The following is a 15,463-nucleotide window of genomic DNA, read 5'->3' as shown; positions in this document are numbered from 1 at the left end:
CCCACCCTTAGAAAAGGTGTTGGAGATCGCGAGGGCAATTGAGGCCTCCAGGGCAAGTGTACAGATTGTGACTGAGAGAAAGGGGGTTAGGGATCTGGTTCATGCTGTGATCCCAAGGAACAAAAAAATGGTTGACAAGACCAGTGGTCAAGGAGGCAGGTCATCTAAGGGCAAGGATGGATGTAAAAATTGTGGTTAGTCCAGCCATGCGGCTGATTCCTAGCTATGTCCCGCTAGCAATGTTGAATGCAGGAAATGTAAACGGGTGGGCCATTATGCATGCATGTGCAAGGTGCAGGTGGTTGCTAATGTAATTTCAGAGGATTCCACAGTGTTGCAAGAAGGTGCCTTGGGTGGTAGACCTGAACAAGCAGTGATTTTGCATGTAGATGGGAGTGTGCGTAAGGGGCCCTGGGTTCCGGTATTGGTTGATGATCATCCCGTGGATATGTTGGTCGATTCAGGGTCACCTTACACCTTGGTGGCTCCAGAAGTGTATCAGGGAGATTTGGCCAAGCAGATTTCAGCTTTGTTAGCTTCCGATATCAAGCCGTGTGCTTATGGGCAGAATCCCATTCATGTATTGGGCTACAGTTGGTCCAATTTCTCGTTCAATGGAAGACAAGCTCTGGGCAAATTGTATGTAGCATCCAAGGGTACAAGTGTGTTGGGTTGGGAGGAACAGGCAGCTTTAGGAATGCAAATTCATCCGGGTAAGGATGTCCCTGTTCTCAGTATTGCAGAGGGAGATGTGAATAGCGCCATAGTTACACCAGCGTTGCTTATGGGTGAGTTTCCAGAAGTATTTTCCGAAACCCTTGGTAAGCTCAAGGGCTTTACCCATCGTATTGTGTTAAAGAAGGGTGATGTGCCTAAGATACACAAAGTGAGGAGAGTGCCAGTGTCAGCAAGGGAGGGATTGGAAGCTGAGTTGACCAAGTTACAGACGGCATGTATAATCGAACCGATTGAGTCATCAGAGTGGTTGTTTCCCGTGGTCATAGTCAAGAAACCTGATGGAAGTATTAGAATGTGTATAGACCTTCGGGAGTTGAATTCTAGTGTTTGGGTGGATCGGCACCCCTTTCCAAACATTAATGAGTTGTTGTTGACATTGGGGGATGCAAAGTATTATTCAACGTTTGATATGTCTACTGCTTATCATCAAAGTGACCTGCACATTGATTCTAGGCCTCTCACATCATTTGTAACTCCCTTTGGTGCATACCGTTTCTGTCGCATGCCATTTGGTCTTGCTTCAGCTTCTGCAGTATTCCAACAGTTGATGCAGCAGATGTTTGGTGGATTGGCTGGAGTAAGTTATTTTCAGGATAACATCTTGGTGTGGGGTAGTAGCAGAAAAGAACATGATGTTAGGGTGAGGAAGGTGATGCAAATTCTTAAAGAGGGAGGTCTGACTGTGAAACTGGCCAAATGTCAAGTGGGAGTGGAGGAGGTTACCTATTTAGGTCATACATTAAGTTCTGAAGGTGTGAGTCCTAAGGCTGAGTTGGTACAAGCTTTGAAGGACACACATGTTCCTGCTAATAAAGACCAACTGAGGGCCTTCCTGGGACTTGCAGAGTATTATGTTAAATTCAAATCCAACTATGCGGAAAAAACGGTGGCCATGAGGGCCCTCATGAAAAAGTCTGCCAGATTTGGGTGGTCTGAGGAGTGTGGGGCAGAATTTGAAATGGTTAAAAGAGATGTGGAAAATGCCCCATGTTTGAAATCATTTGACCCCAAAAATAAGACTGTACTCACTGTGGATGCGAGTGATGTGGGTTTGGGTGCGGTACTGGAACAATGGTTGGATGGTGAATGGAAGCCTGTGGTTTTGCTTCTAGGACCCTGAGAGATGTGGAAAGCAGATATTCGGCAATTGAAAGGGAGGCTTTGGCGGTGTTGTAGGCTTCAAAGCATTTCAGGACATTTCTGCTGGGTATTCCTTACATTATCAGGACGGACCACAAACCCTTGGTGCAGGTGTTTTCTACCAAAGGTGTTGGGACGGTGTCACCAAGGATTGCGAGGTGGTCGGTGGAATTACAAGATTACAATTTTGTTTTGCAATATGTTCCGGGAAAATGTAATGTAGTGGCGGATTGTTTATCCCAGTTGCCTGTAGTGGAGGGAGACAGTCAGGGTCAAGGAGAACTGGAGAAAGAGGAGGACTTGCAGGAATGTCAGGTCGCATATCTTGCTTCGGCTGTGGAGAAGTCAGTGTGGGATGTTGAGTCAGAGACTGATGTGGAGATGAAATGGATCAGGGAAGGTCTCATAAAAGGATGGCAGGCTGTTCAGGATAGACCTGAGGGAAAGTGCTATTCCCAGGTATTGCATGAGTTGGCTGTGGGTACCTGGGGTGTTTCCAGAGGCGTCAAGTTAATACCCCTGTTATGTCTCAGGAGTAAAATTGTAGAGTTGGCACATGCTGGACATTTGGGTCATTCTCTTCCCAAGAGGAGACTTAGGGAAGATTACTGGTGGCCGTCTATGGACAAGGAGGTAGAACAAATGGTGAAGGAGTGTCAGGCTTGCTCCATCAGTGATAAAAGCAAGATATTGCATCCCCAACCCATACATCCTGTAGATGTACCTAAACAAGTCTAGACTAAATTGGCTTTGGACATCATGGGTCCTTTTGAGTGTCTTCAGCCTGAATGTAGATATTTGTTGGTGTTGGTGGACTATACGTCTAGGTGGATTGAAGTGGCTGCGTGTGGTAATGTCACTACTGATTCTGTTATTGCCTTTTTGAGGAAAGTGTTTGACCGAGAAGGGTTACCGGCTGAGTTGGTGACAGATAATGGTGTGCAGTTCACATCCAGGACCATGAGAGAGTTTCTGGATCAGCATGCCATATCTCATTATCGGACTGCTTTATATAATCCTTCGCAAATGGTTTAGTGGAAAGGGCGAATGGTACCATCAAGTCTGCCATTCAATTGGCTTTGGCCAACGGTTTGGATTGGCAGGAAGTTTTGACACAGTATTTGGCTGCGTATCGTAGGACTCCTGTGGTTACGGGAAGGTCTCCTTTTGAACTTATGAGAGGCAGGAAGGCTGGAACATTATTGAGAACCTTAGCCTTGGGTGGTGGTGGTCCATGTAAGGTGGATCTGGATAGCATTCATCGCAGTATTTTGGCACGCCAGGAAGCTGAAGTCCAGGAAGGAATTGCGTATTAAGCCTGGGGATTCTGTGTACATTAAAAATCCCAGGTTTGTTTACAAGGGCAACAGCAAATGTTTGCCCTCGAGGAAAGTGGTGAAGGAAGGGAAGGGCCATGTGCAATTGGAGGACGGTTCGGTTTGGAGTAAGAGACGGGTGGTTGTGAGTGATGGCGAGTGTGCTGGTGCTTCGAGTGAAGATTTAAATGTCGAGTCTCAAGAATCTCAGGATGATGCTTTGGATTATGATCCTGTTGACTACCAAGGAAACAGGTGTGGACGTGAAGAGCAGATTGCAGGTCCCTCAGATACAGGAGTGAATGAGAATGATCAAATGGCAGAGGCTAATCAAGTTGCATTTTCTCAGCAAGCTGATGTGCGGCATGCTGAGGGGCGCACTCCTAGGAGGTGTGGGCCGCCCATAAAATTTAGAGATTACATCTGTTAGGGAGGCCAGATGCAATTCTGTGGCTCATTCTAAAACATATTATTCTAATGTACTGCTGTTAAGATGTGAAGGTATATGTACTAATATTTATACATACACAAATTGTTTATTTAATTTTCTCTTTGATATACTGTGTTATGTTTGCAGGGTAAGCTCATTGCCATTGCCATAAGTTTATCATTGAGTTATTACTGTTTACCCTTTAAATTCTGTATTTTCTAGTTTGGTTATGTAAGGGAAGAGGATATGTTGTAATGTGTTCGTGCGCGTGTGGAATGTTGATGGCCCTTCAGGCATCAACATCCCACATTGGCCATTTGGTTTCTGGATCCGCTGGTGGCGGAGCTCGTATGTGGGGTCCACACAATACAGAGCTTAAATACTCTTACCTGGTTGTGGTGAGTTTCTACAGTCTGTTAGAGAAAATATATGTTAAGTACACATAAAGTAATGATTATTAATTTGCTTATATAAAGGATTGTCTACCATTATTATCACTATTTTCAGTCATTTCCTCACGTGGGAAATTTTCTTCAAGCCCTTCCAATGTACTGGACATTTCTGTGTAAAAAAAATATATTACTATTAGTGTACCTAATACAGAAAGTTTAGAAATATATAAGAAAAATGAAGTTTACTTACTAGTTTCTGGTAAGTTTAGTTTTTACTGTTGTGTAGGTCTACTGTTGCTTCTTGCTCTGCAGTTTCTGTGAGGTAATTATGTTGGAAGCATATCTTTATTGTTTTGGCATATTCCATTTTATTACATCTGCTATTTAAATGGACGTTTGATGTGTTACATACATAGGTTCCACTTCTTATTTATTATTACATATAATGTTTATGTGCTGCTTTTTGAAATTGTTCAGTGTTTATATGGCATGATAGAACAATTTAAGATACCCCCAGAGTTTTTGGCTAGTGTTGATGTTGTCCTCGTCCGTCCGCGGACATACACACAGTCCGCAGACATCAAAATCACTAGCTGGGGGTTCAGTATATTCTATGTTACATGTATATAAAGTAAGGGAATCCTAGTAAACATCTATCAAATTCACACTATGAATATATATATTATGTAAAAAAAAACTTTCATAAAGGGAGGTTATGGTTAACTTGCGCTATTAAAAACCTATGAAATTCAGTAAAAAAACTTTGTTAAAGGGACATTATGGTTAAGTTGCGCTACTAAAAACCTATGAAATTCAGTAAAAAAAACTTTGTTAAAGGGAAGTTATGGTTCCAAGTAAAACTGAAAAACCCCTGAAATTCACGATTTATGGTAAGCTAAGCAACCATAACTCGCGCCACCACCATGCATTGCTAAGACTAACACCCAGGACATCAAAGATGACATCACAAATGTAGGTGTTGTAAGAAACAAGTCGAGTGGCAAGCTTTGCATTTCCCGGCCTCAAAGTGGTTTGTAAGGTTTCAATATTGAGCTATTTTGGGTACTATTTTTGGGCAACTTTCAACAGCAGATCTGTTTTTTAGTCCTCCTGATGTTGCCTGTCAACCCACCACCCACCTACCCCATGTCTACTTTCTCTACCTCCATCAACACTTACACTACCCCCACCTGCCCCACTCCCAATATCTGTACCACTACCTACCTCTACTGCAATACCCCTATATGTGCTAGTTGGGTTGTTTTCTGCCACCAACCAACTACCATGACCCAACTAACCCCTACCTCTACACTATGGCCACTCACCCATCACATGTCCCTCTACCTTATCCATCCCTCCAATCTCTCCACCCCTACCCACTCCCTCTCCATCTCTCTACCACTGCCCAAACACCCTGCACTCTACCCCCAAATCCACTCTCTGTATCCCTAACCTCCACTTTCTCTACCCCCACCCACCCTACCCAAACTCTCTCTACCTGAACCACCCTACCCCTCTCGCTTTATCCCCACCCCAACAAAACATTCTCTAACCCCGCCCACCCCATACCCCTGTTCTCTTGACCCACAGCCCCACTCTCTCTATATCATGCCATCCACCCCACCACCACTCTAAATCAAGAGCCACCCACGAAACCCATGCTATCTGTACCCCCAGCCACCCACCCTACCCCAATCTCTCTACCTGACCCACCCACCTTACTCCCACTCTCTCTACCCCATAAACAACCACCAACCCACACTCTTTCTATCTCCATCAACCCACACTATCCCATTCTCTCTACACACAACCACCCACCACAACCTCACTCTCTCTACCCCACTGACCTCACTCTCTATAGAACCACTCATCCCCCACCCATTCTCTCTACCCAAAGCCACGCCACCCGCTCTCTCTAGAAACCCACTCACCCATCACAGCCATTCTCTGTTCTACCCTGCTCTCTCTACCCCCACACACCTTACTGCAACTCTCTCTACCCCCACCCACCCATTCCCCCTCAGTACTCTCACCCACCAACCCTATCCCCTCTCTCACTACTCCAAACCACCCACTCAATCCCTGCTCTCTCTAACCCCACCCACCAACCCCCACACCACTCTCTAGCCCCAACTACCACACATCCACTCTCTTTACCTCCACCTACACTACCCCTTCTCTCTCTACCCCACCAAACCTACCACCCTCTGTCTACCACCAACCAAACCACCCCCTTTATCTCTACTCAACTGTACCCCTTCTCTCTTTACCCCACCCATGCACCATACCGCCTGTCTCTAGCCTCACCCTTCCTATCCCATCTATTCCCCCATTCTCCCACTATACCCCCTGAATTCAGAAAAGCACATAGCATATCCGACCCTGCCCCATTTATTTAACCCCTTCTCACACTCTTGCTTTATTTCTCACCCTTTCACTGTGACTCTTTCTTGCTCATAATTCCTCTTATTCCTCACCTATGGCACCCTCTATCAAGGTGCTACTCCCTTTCTCTATTCCCCTTCTCAATCTTTTGCACACCTTCATGCCTTAATGCATCCTCGTTAGAAAATGTGCACGCTGCTCCTTTGCTCTGGTGCACATAAATGCAAAATGAGAACAGCAGTAAATGCCAGATCTATTGGCCCATGCTTGTATGTCTGTGTAGGACATTTGAATTAAGTTGGTGAGTGGCCCACCACTATTTCATGATGTAGTCCACTCTGACATACACCTTTGATGACTGTTCAATGACTAATCGCTAATCCATGCCAGAATCCCCCTTAAGCCTGCCTGCATTTCCTATACGGCAACCACCACTCACACATCTGCCTACCTAGATGCATAGATTATGTAGTTCAGGAGGGTCACACTCCTCCAGGAACCAGGCCAATGCACGGCACAAGATGAACTTGGCATGCAAGGGAAATCAAGGAAAGAACACTTCTCTTATAACACCCCTGCCATCAGGAACACCAGACCGGTAGCAGTCTGTGTTGCACCAATGCCCTAGCAGTTCAGGAAGCAACTCAATACCTGAATATGCTATTAATACCTATATGCCACCTGGGCTCTTTGCATTTTCATGTCACATCCCACTGCCATGGTTAAACATCCCATGCCAAATATAGTAATGGGCCTCATTACGAGGTGGGAGGTAAGGGATTACTGGCGCCAGTAAGGGCACCGGTGCCGGTAATCCCTTACCTCCCTACTACGAGTTCCCTTTGCGGGTCCTTCCATAACATCTGGTTTTTGCAGGAGTTAAGGACGGGACCCGCAAAGGGACTCTAGAGCTAATAACGGTACCGCAATTTGCAGTACTGTTATTAGCGCCTTCCCCATTCCCATTGAGCCCTATGGGGGCTGAAATGGGAATGGGTAATGGCCCTGGTGAATGGGGAATTACCGGTCCCTCTGACCTCGGAATGGAACGGTAATTGCTCCATTCACCATGGCGGAGTCGGAAGGGTCTTGGAGGCAGCCATGGAGCTAACAGCTCAATGTCTCTTACTTCGCATGTTACCCTCAACTACAAGTATCCCGATAAGTTGCTCCCTTTCTAGGTTAGCACGATATAAAAACCAAGTACAAATACCCCATATATATGGCCTTGCTCGTCAAAAGCTTGAAGTCTGAAAACATGTTTGTTTGTCGATGTTTCAAAAATGTTAATATTTTGTTTGTATTTATTGGTTTATAAAGCGCTTTACACCAAAGCGCTGTACAATTGAACAACTTAATACATAAACATAAACAGTAACAGAAGAAGCAAATAACAATATGAATCAATCAACAAAACAGCAAGAAGAGCAATTAACTGAGGGGAATAGGGAGAGTAGTGGAATAGGGCGGAGTGGGGGGGGTGGGGGGAAGGGGAATAGGAGGAGTGAAGGGGAAGGTGAGGGTGGGAGGTAAGGGAGGGGAGGGAGATGGTCAAGGAGGAAGGAAAAGGAGGGAGGGGAGGCAGGAAAGGGAAGGGGTTTCAAGGGGGAGAGTGGAGAAGGAGAGATTTAAAGGAGGTGCGGAATGAGGAAAAGGTGGTGGTCGAGCGGATTGCAAGAGGAAGGGAGTTCCAGTGCAGGGGGGCTAGGATTTGGAAGGAGCAGAAACGGGAGGGAGCACAAGGTGCCGGGGGAACAGTGAGAAGGAAATGGTCCGCAGACCGAAGGGAACGAGAGGGAGAGTAGAAAGAAAGGAGGGAGGAGAGATAAGGGGGAGCAAGACCATGTTTCACGTAGTGTTGTGAATGTCAATTACATATGAGGAGGTTTGTGCTGTTAACCACATTTGCAGAATGTATGATTTTGACTACAGCTTTTGAAAGAATTGTAAATCCACATAGGTTAACAGCCAACAATAAAAAGGATCTCCGAACTGTAAAACATATATGTAGCCTAATATTCCAGAATGCTTACTGTCCTCACTATCTGATAGTGCACGTTTTCCCAGCTCAGTCTCAGAGAAATATGTTGTACTGTGCGTTTAATTAAGGAAAGATTCCTTCTCACCAATGGGGCTATTGCTTGATGTGTAGAAAGGAGGGAGTATAAAAGCCATCCCAATCAATGTAATGTCCCTGTAACCGATTAGTTATGCAGGTCAGTGGAATATTACTAATCTCCAAAGAGGATACGTTTGGCAAGTATGGAGCATGTTGCTTGATTGTTTTGGATCAATAATTTGATTTGATTATATAGATTATATAGATTTTAGAAGATGTTTTGGTAATATTTTTCATAATTTGAGAATTGTTAGATACATCTCTTTATTCATTCAATGCGCCTACTGATTTAATTGTTCGGTTATATATAAAATAGTATAGTCCAATTTGCTTATGAAGAAAATAGTGCAAGGTGCTGAGTTGGAGAGGCATGGATGAGTAATAGCCAGGGCCTTAAAGTTGATGCAGTCACGCACTGGAAGCCAATGGGTCTTCCTCCTAGCAGCTGTGATGTGTTTCCGTTTGAGGAGATCAAGCGTGAAGTGCATTATTTTGGATTACTTGTAGTTTGTTGAGGTTATGTTCAGCGTTGCCCACAAAGAGGGCATTGCAGTAATCTATTTTGGTGTCAATAACAGCATGTGCAATTGCAAGACGGTTGGTGGCAAGGAAGGGTTTGCAGAGAGTTGAGGTGTTTTGTAGTGTAAGCTGGACTGGAGTGGCTGTCAATGAAGGATTGGTATGTTGGGTGAAGGCTGGCGAGGGAAGTATGAGTGCCTTTGATAAGAAGCTACATTTTTTTCGTCATTCAGGCAGAGCATGTGGCTCATCATCTAGGCTTCGATAGTCTCGTAGATGGAGTTAAGGCTGGAACTGTCATTTGAGTAGGTGCCTGATAGGGGGATGAGGATCTGTGTATCATCGGTGCAATTAGTGTAAGAAATGCCAAAGGAGTCAAGGAGCTCAAAGAGGGGTTTAGTGCAGATGTTATAAAGGGAGAGTGAGATGCATGAGCCTTGTGGAACTCCACAAGAGACAGGCGTCGGGCGGCGGTGGATTTGCCAATGTAGACGCAGGAAGATCTGTCTGCTAGGAAATTTGTTATCCAATTGGTAGCTTGGGTGGAGAAATTGGCAGCAGAAATGAGGTGTGGTGGATGTTTTGGTGATTGACCAGGATGAAGGTGCAGAGATGTCCAGTAGAAATAGGAGGTCAAGTTTACCTGAGTCAAATAAATTGTTGATTCGATTGATGAGTTCAAGAAGGCTTGATTCTGTGCCATGACGAGGGCGCAAGCCAGATTGACAGTGGATGAGGATATGGTGTTGTTCAAGGAAGGTGTGGATCTGGAGATATGCAGCAGGAATGGAACTGTAGGGAATGGGCAGCAGTTGGTAGGTTTTGCAGGGTCAAGTGATAGATTTTTTCAGGATGGCTGATCCAGGCTTCTTTAAGGTTGGTGGGCACTATGCCTGATTTGAAAGAGGTGTTGATGATGGCAGTGATGAGGGGCAGTAGAGCACCAACACAATCTTTAATGAGTGGAATGGGGCAGGTGTTGTCTTTGAAATAGGAAGGTTTGAGCCCTTTTATTATTTGGGCTACATCTGTTTCAATAATAGGGTGGAAGTTGAAAGGTGGGTCGGACGGCAGGTTGGTGGGTGGATGAGAAACATTGAGTTGTTCATTAATGGTTGATTGCTTTGCAAAGAGCTTAGTTTAGAGAGAGGACATTTCTCCAGATAGGGCGTTTTGGATTAAGGTGCACCAGGAGTCATTAATGGTGATGGTGGAGGGTAGGGTGGATGGGATTTCTAGTTCAAGTAGAATGGAGCACAGCTTGTGAGAGTTAGAGTTGGCATGGAAATGCGCGTGTTAAAACTGCTTTAGCTCCATGTATACCAAGTGTGTAATCATTGGGTAGTTTGGAGAAGAGGGATTTCATAATGTTAGAGGGGTTTACTCACCATTCAGTTTCACTGGGTCAGTTCTTAGCGTGGATGGCAGCAAGCTCAGCGTGAACCATGAACTCCTATGGGTGGTAGGCTTGAGTTTGCGTAGTTTGTGGGTGCAAGGATGCCAAGAGCATGGAGGATCAGGTCCTTGTAGGTGTTCACCATGGCGGAGGGAGCATTTGAGACAGGAGGCAGAAATGTGTTTTCAGCCAGTAGGGGTAGAAGGCAGGAGGAAAGGAGATGGGGGCATGGATAGGATGGTCTGAGGTTGTGATACTAATCGTGAAAATGTGGTGGTCTGAACAGGCACAGGGCGTATTGGCATGGAGTATTGCAGCTGAAGTCCATAAGCCAATCTAGAGTATGACCTTTCGTATGGGAAGGGGTCAGGACTAGCTGTAAACCCCCAAAATTGTGCAGGGTAATTGGCAAGAGAAATAGCATTGGGGTCAGAGGTATCATTGAAGCCCAGATTTAAATCGGCAAGCAAAAGGAATTTGGACATGGGTTTGAGAGTCGAGGTGACGAGTTAGCAGAGATCATCTTTGAAGGTTGCGATGGGGCCGGGCGGTAGAGAAGGTGGAGGTGGGTGATATGGATAGTTTGGGGGAGAGGAGGTCACAATTGGGTAGGGTGTTGAGGGTAGAGTTTCTGACAGGGATGGAATCCTTGTAGATGATGGCACCTCTGCCCCTTTTACCAGTGGATCTATCACCAAACTGCATGGTGTAGTTGGTAGGTAATGCAATGGAGAGGGTAGGACCTGCAGCTGGGTGTAGCCAGGTTTTTGTGATGGCAAGTAGGTCAATGTCATTGAAAGTATTAAGGATGTGAATGTCAAGTGCATGCGCAGGGAGGGAGCCTGCATTAACTAGAGCACATTTGAGTGAGTTGGTGTTGGTAATGTTGCGGCTGTTCTGATGACATGTGTGGGAGTCTGGAGTGGTAGACAGTTTGGGTGGTAGGGCATTGAGGGGTGATGCTGTCTGTGCACTTAAGCAGGAATTTCTAACATCCCGTGAAGGAGGGTAGCAGAACCAGACATTGGGTGTAGAAGTCTGAGACGTCAGGTTGGAATGTCTTGCAGAAAGGCAACAATGGAGTTTCTTGATTGGCTACTGGGGGTCTTGGTAGTCAGGTGTGAGGCATGCTGACAAGTGGGAGTGGAAGGGAGGGGAGAGTTGAGAAGCATGGGGAGGAATGGCATGGGCGATGGAGCCAGTGTGGTGGATTTATGGGTGGCTCTGGTAGGACGACTTTAAGAACAAGAGGTAGGTTTACCTGAGAATTGGAGTGCAGAGGGCAGCTTTGGCAATGGGATTTTACCCTTGCACTTGCCCGATCTGACTGACACCTGGCCTAGTAGGATAATTGTCTGTCTCCCCTTGCCCCCCCCTGCCTCGTCGCGCCTTGAAACACTTGTGTATAGGCGCGTTATAAATGCCATATCATATCATATCATATCATATCATATCATAGGTGATGTGTGCAAAAACTGCTGTGAGTGGATGGCTCCTGGCAGGCTCCGTCAGGCTCCTTCAGGCCGTGACAGGCCACGACAGATGCTGGCCTTAGATGTGGGCCTTCGTTGGGGGCCGGCTTAGCCTGCCGGCTTGCATGATGCAGGGCCATATGGCTGCAGGACAGCCAATCCATCTGCAGGAAATGCAGAACATCCTAGGAAGTGGATGTGGGGCTGCTAGTGGTCAGAGAGGAAGCAGTGGCAGTGGCAGTGGCAGTGGCAGTGGCAGCCACATGCAAATGGAGCCGATGCTCCGTGTTCATAGAAGGGAGCCCGAGTGGGCTCTCCTTTCAGAGATGGTGTTCAGGTCCAGGCAGGATGATTTATCAAATATTCAAATATGGCATGATCTCAATCCTTGGGTAGTGGATGTGGCTCTTGTAAGATATTGTTTTATTTAATTTTGTTGAGTTGGTTATCGAAGGTTTTCACACCTGTTCAGCCTAGCCTCAAAAGGAATGAATTCACCGTTGGGATACATTTCACAAATTGCATGTACTCATTCGCTCTAAAGGCCACACAGAGCTGAATGGACAGCCTCTGAAGGCGATGCCCTTATAAGCAAAAATGGCATTTGATCATATTTCTATACTAAGAATGAGGCAAGTTGGTTTTGGAGATATTTGAATAGATGCATTTGGGATTGTTATAACTAGAATGTGAACTATCAGTTTTAATTTTTCCTTACCTGAAATGATCCAACAATAAGATCAAAGACCAGCTTCACTTCCACATTCACGTTGTCAGGCAGAAAGGCAAACATGGAATAGTGAATTCCAAAGAGTGGTATCAGCAAAAGGGTGGATTTGGCTAGCCTCCTATATAGGGAAAACACAGAAACCATTACTGGAAAACAGTGAAGGGGTGACGGGAGATGCTGAATACCCTGCAGATGTCAATGGAAATCACCAACTCTAATTTGTATTGATTGAAGCATTAGGATATTTTGTTTGGATGCAGGTCCAGTACCAAATCACCTGTCCATGCCTCAGGATTATGTAAAAAGGAGTTCTATCTATACAGAAATAAATAGGGTACATTTTGGCCAAAGTCCTCATTCTCTTTGAAGTTCCAAAGATCCTTCATTTTGCAGCAAATTCTTTACCACATAAAATTGAAAGAACAATACATTTATGATAGCAATAATTTAATTGGTGAACAATCACATTTTTGATATTTTGCATGTTTTACAACTATACTATCACACACAAAGTCATCTACAGAGACAAATACATTATTCACTAACGTACTCTTTCTTTCTATATCCTTGATTCCCCTTTCGACTCCCGCAGCCACTTCTACTTAAAAGCTATTCTGTTTCCATGAGGCATGGTTTAAAATAAATATACATTAAACCTCAACACTGCAAGTCTTATATATCGTTCTTTCTTACATCCTTTTTGTGCATCCGCTTTTTACAATATCTCACTCTGGCAACAGACTCCTGAAAATAGTACAACATACCTTAGGAAACAATTCAAGAGACTTTTCTACATCTCCCTGCCCACTCTGAGATGCAATTGGGGTCTGGAAGCTTCCACTCACACAGCAATTGGTCCAACTACAGTCATAGCAATTACTATTTTCATTTCTCCATTGTCAGCTTTTGGCAGGGCGTAAAAAGCAGCTTTGCTTGAAATAAATACTGACATATATGCTGATTCACTGTCTGGGGTTTCAGATAACGCGGTCAAGATATTGTAATAGCAAAAAGGAAATACCAGAAAAGATCTAGCAAGTACATTTTCTTTTTCTCCTGGCAGGTCATCATTTGTGTCGGTAATTTAAAAATATTGCAGCTATGGTTTGACTAGCAAATGGTGTTGTTTAATATTGATCAATACAGGCTTTGAGATAATAAAAGGTACATACAAGAGATGACATGTTAACTTTCGAGTGGGACTATTGCATTAAGGTAAACGTTGAGATACAGGAACAAGTCAGTTGCTACACTTGTTTCTCATGATGATAAAAGATGTTAGCAAGCTAAATCATTAGGTTATTTTGATATTGCCTAGCAAACATGTTCAATTCAATTGTAGATCGTACCGAAGAAAATATGCCAAACTAGAGACGTAGAATTCACCTACATGCCTTACTCAAACTACTATCAGAGATGTATGTTATCTTATTTAGGGTATTTAGTGTTGCATGGACCTGGCAATGAGCAGTAAATTGAACAATTTCTAAGTTAAAATTGGCAAATACAAATAAGAGCCTTTAAAAAATAAAAGTTCCACCGTTTCTTCCGCTTCTCTCGAACAATTCTTTCCTCTCAACTTTTGTTAAAAAATCTAGAAAGATTATATACAAATAAAAAAAAAAAAAAAAAAAAAAAAAAAAAATAAAAGTAACACAACAAACAGACTAAAATAATGAAAACACAATAGAGCCAAATCAGTGTTCAAGGACGTCATTTTACCAACATGCCAGAGGTAGCGGAAGTGACCTCGCACAGCCTTAGACCTCCCTGAAGACACAGGAAGTGATGCCATTTGATCCTACCCCTAAGTGACATCACAGGAAGTGGTCTGATGCCATTTGTTCCCGCCCCAAAATGATCTTGTGTTTACCCTATTGAAAATTCATGAATTATCCACACAAAAGAGTCGGAACAAAAATATGAATTACCAACCTTCGGCAACAAAGGCTATTTTCAAAGGAAAATTAAATTTCATTTCAGCTCCAATTTGGGTTAGCAGCTGAAGAAAAGGAGCTGTGTGTGTGCTTGTGCCTGAGCCTCAAAGGGATTTGTATGTATACATACCCGTGAATGATCTTTATTGCCTCAGTTTCAAAACTAACGTGGAACGTTTTTAGAAAAAACATTAGCAAAACAAGTTTGTACCTCTGTTTTGTGCTACGTAGAGCCGTGCTGAACAGGGGTCGTGATTTATCAACCGTGTTTCACTGTACTGTTACTTTAGAAACCTAAGAAGAATGGAAGAGCACTGCCAGGCCACCCACTCCCACCTGCTCCCTCCCACACAAACTATTGAAGCTGAAAACCAGGGAAATACTTACAAAACAACCTCGTCCCACAAACACCAGGCCGTTAACCAGGGACGTCATTTGGGGGTCGCCAGAGGTCGCAACTGCGACCTCTGAGGTCTCCCTTGCGACCTCTGTGGTCTCCCTTGCGACCTCTGTTAAAAAAAAAAAGAAATAAAAAAAAACATTTCGTTTTTTTTTTTTATTTCGTTTTTTGTAATGCAAGGTCCTGGAGTGGCTGGCTCTCATGTTCAGGCCCTTTAAAAAAAAAATAATAAGACAAACAAGAACAGGAGTGCCACAAGTCTAACACTTTCAGCACTGACCCTAAATAAGAAAGAATAGGAAACCAAATAATGTGTCTTTCTGGAATTCTGTACAATAATTGCTAAACTCATTAAAGGTTTATTTCAGGCACACTTCAGGGGGTGAGTCACTGATTTAGTCTGTTCTTAAACGCCTCAACTCAGCCTTTAATCCTTCTGAGGTCGATAAATGAGTACCAAGACAGGTTGGGTGATATTGGGTGTATATT

The 15,463-nt window shown here is 44.2% G+C and overlaps 1 protein-coding gene across 1 annotated transcript in view; it reads right to left on the bottom strand.

The window, feature by feature from the left end:
* VIPR1 (vasoactive intestinal peptide receptor 1) overlaps window positions 1-15,463 on the bottom strand; it is a 1,305,930-nt gene that overhangs the window by 57,684 nt on the left and 1,232,783 nt on the right. Inside the window, exon 11 of the mRNA XM_069647715.1 lies at window positions 12,626-12,755. Within this exon, the coding sequence (XP_069503816.1) occupies window positions 12,626-12,755 (130 nt within the window). The remainder of the gene's footprint in view (window positions 1-12,625; window positions 12,756-15,463) is intronic.

Source organism: Ambystoma mexicanum, chromosome 2q (genome assembly GCF_040938575.1).
Source record: "Ambystoma mexicanum isolate Mex_15411 chromosome 2q, UKY_AmexF1_1, whole genome shotgun sequence".
Classification (NCBI taxonomy): domain Eukaryota; kingdom Metazoa; phylum Chordata; class Amphibia; order Caudata; family Ambystomatidae; genus Ambystoma; species Ambystoma mexicanum.
The sequence above is the reverse complement of the archived record's forward strand: the minus strand, read 5'-3'. Positions and strand labels throughout refer to the sequence as shown.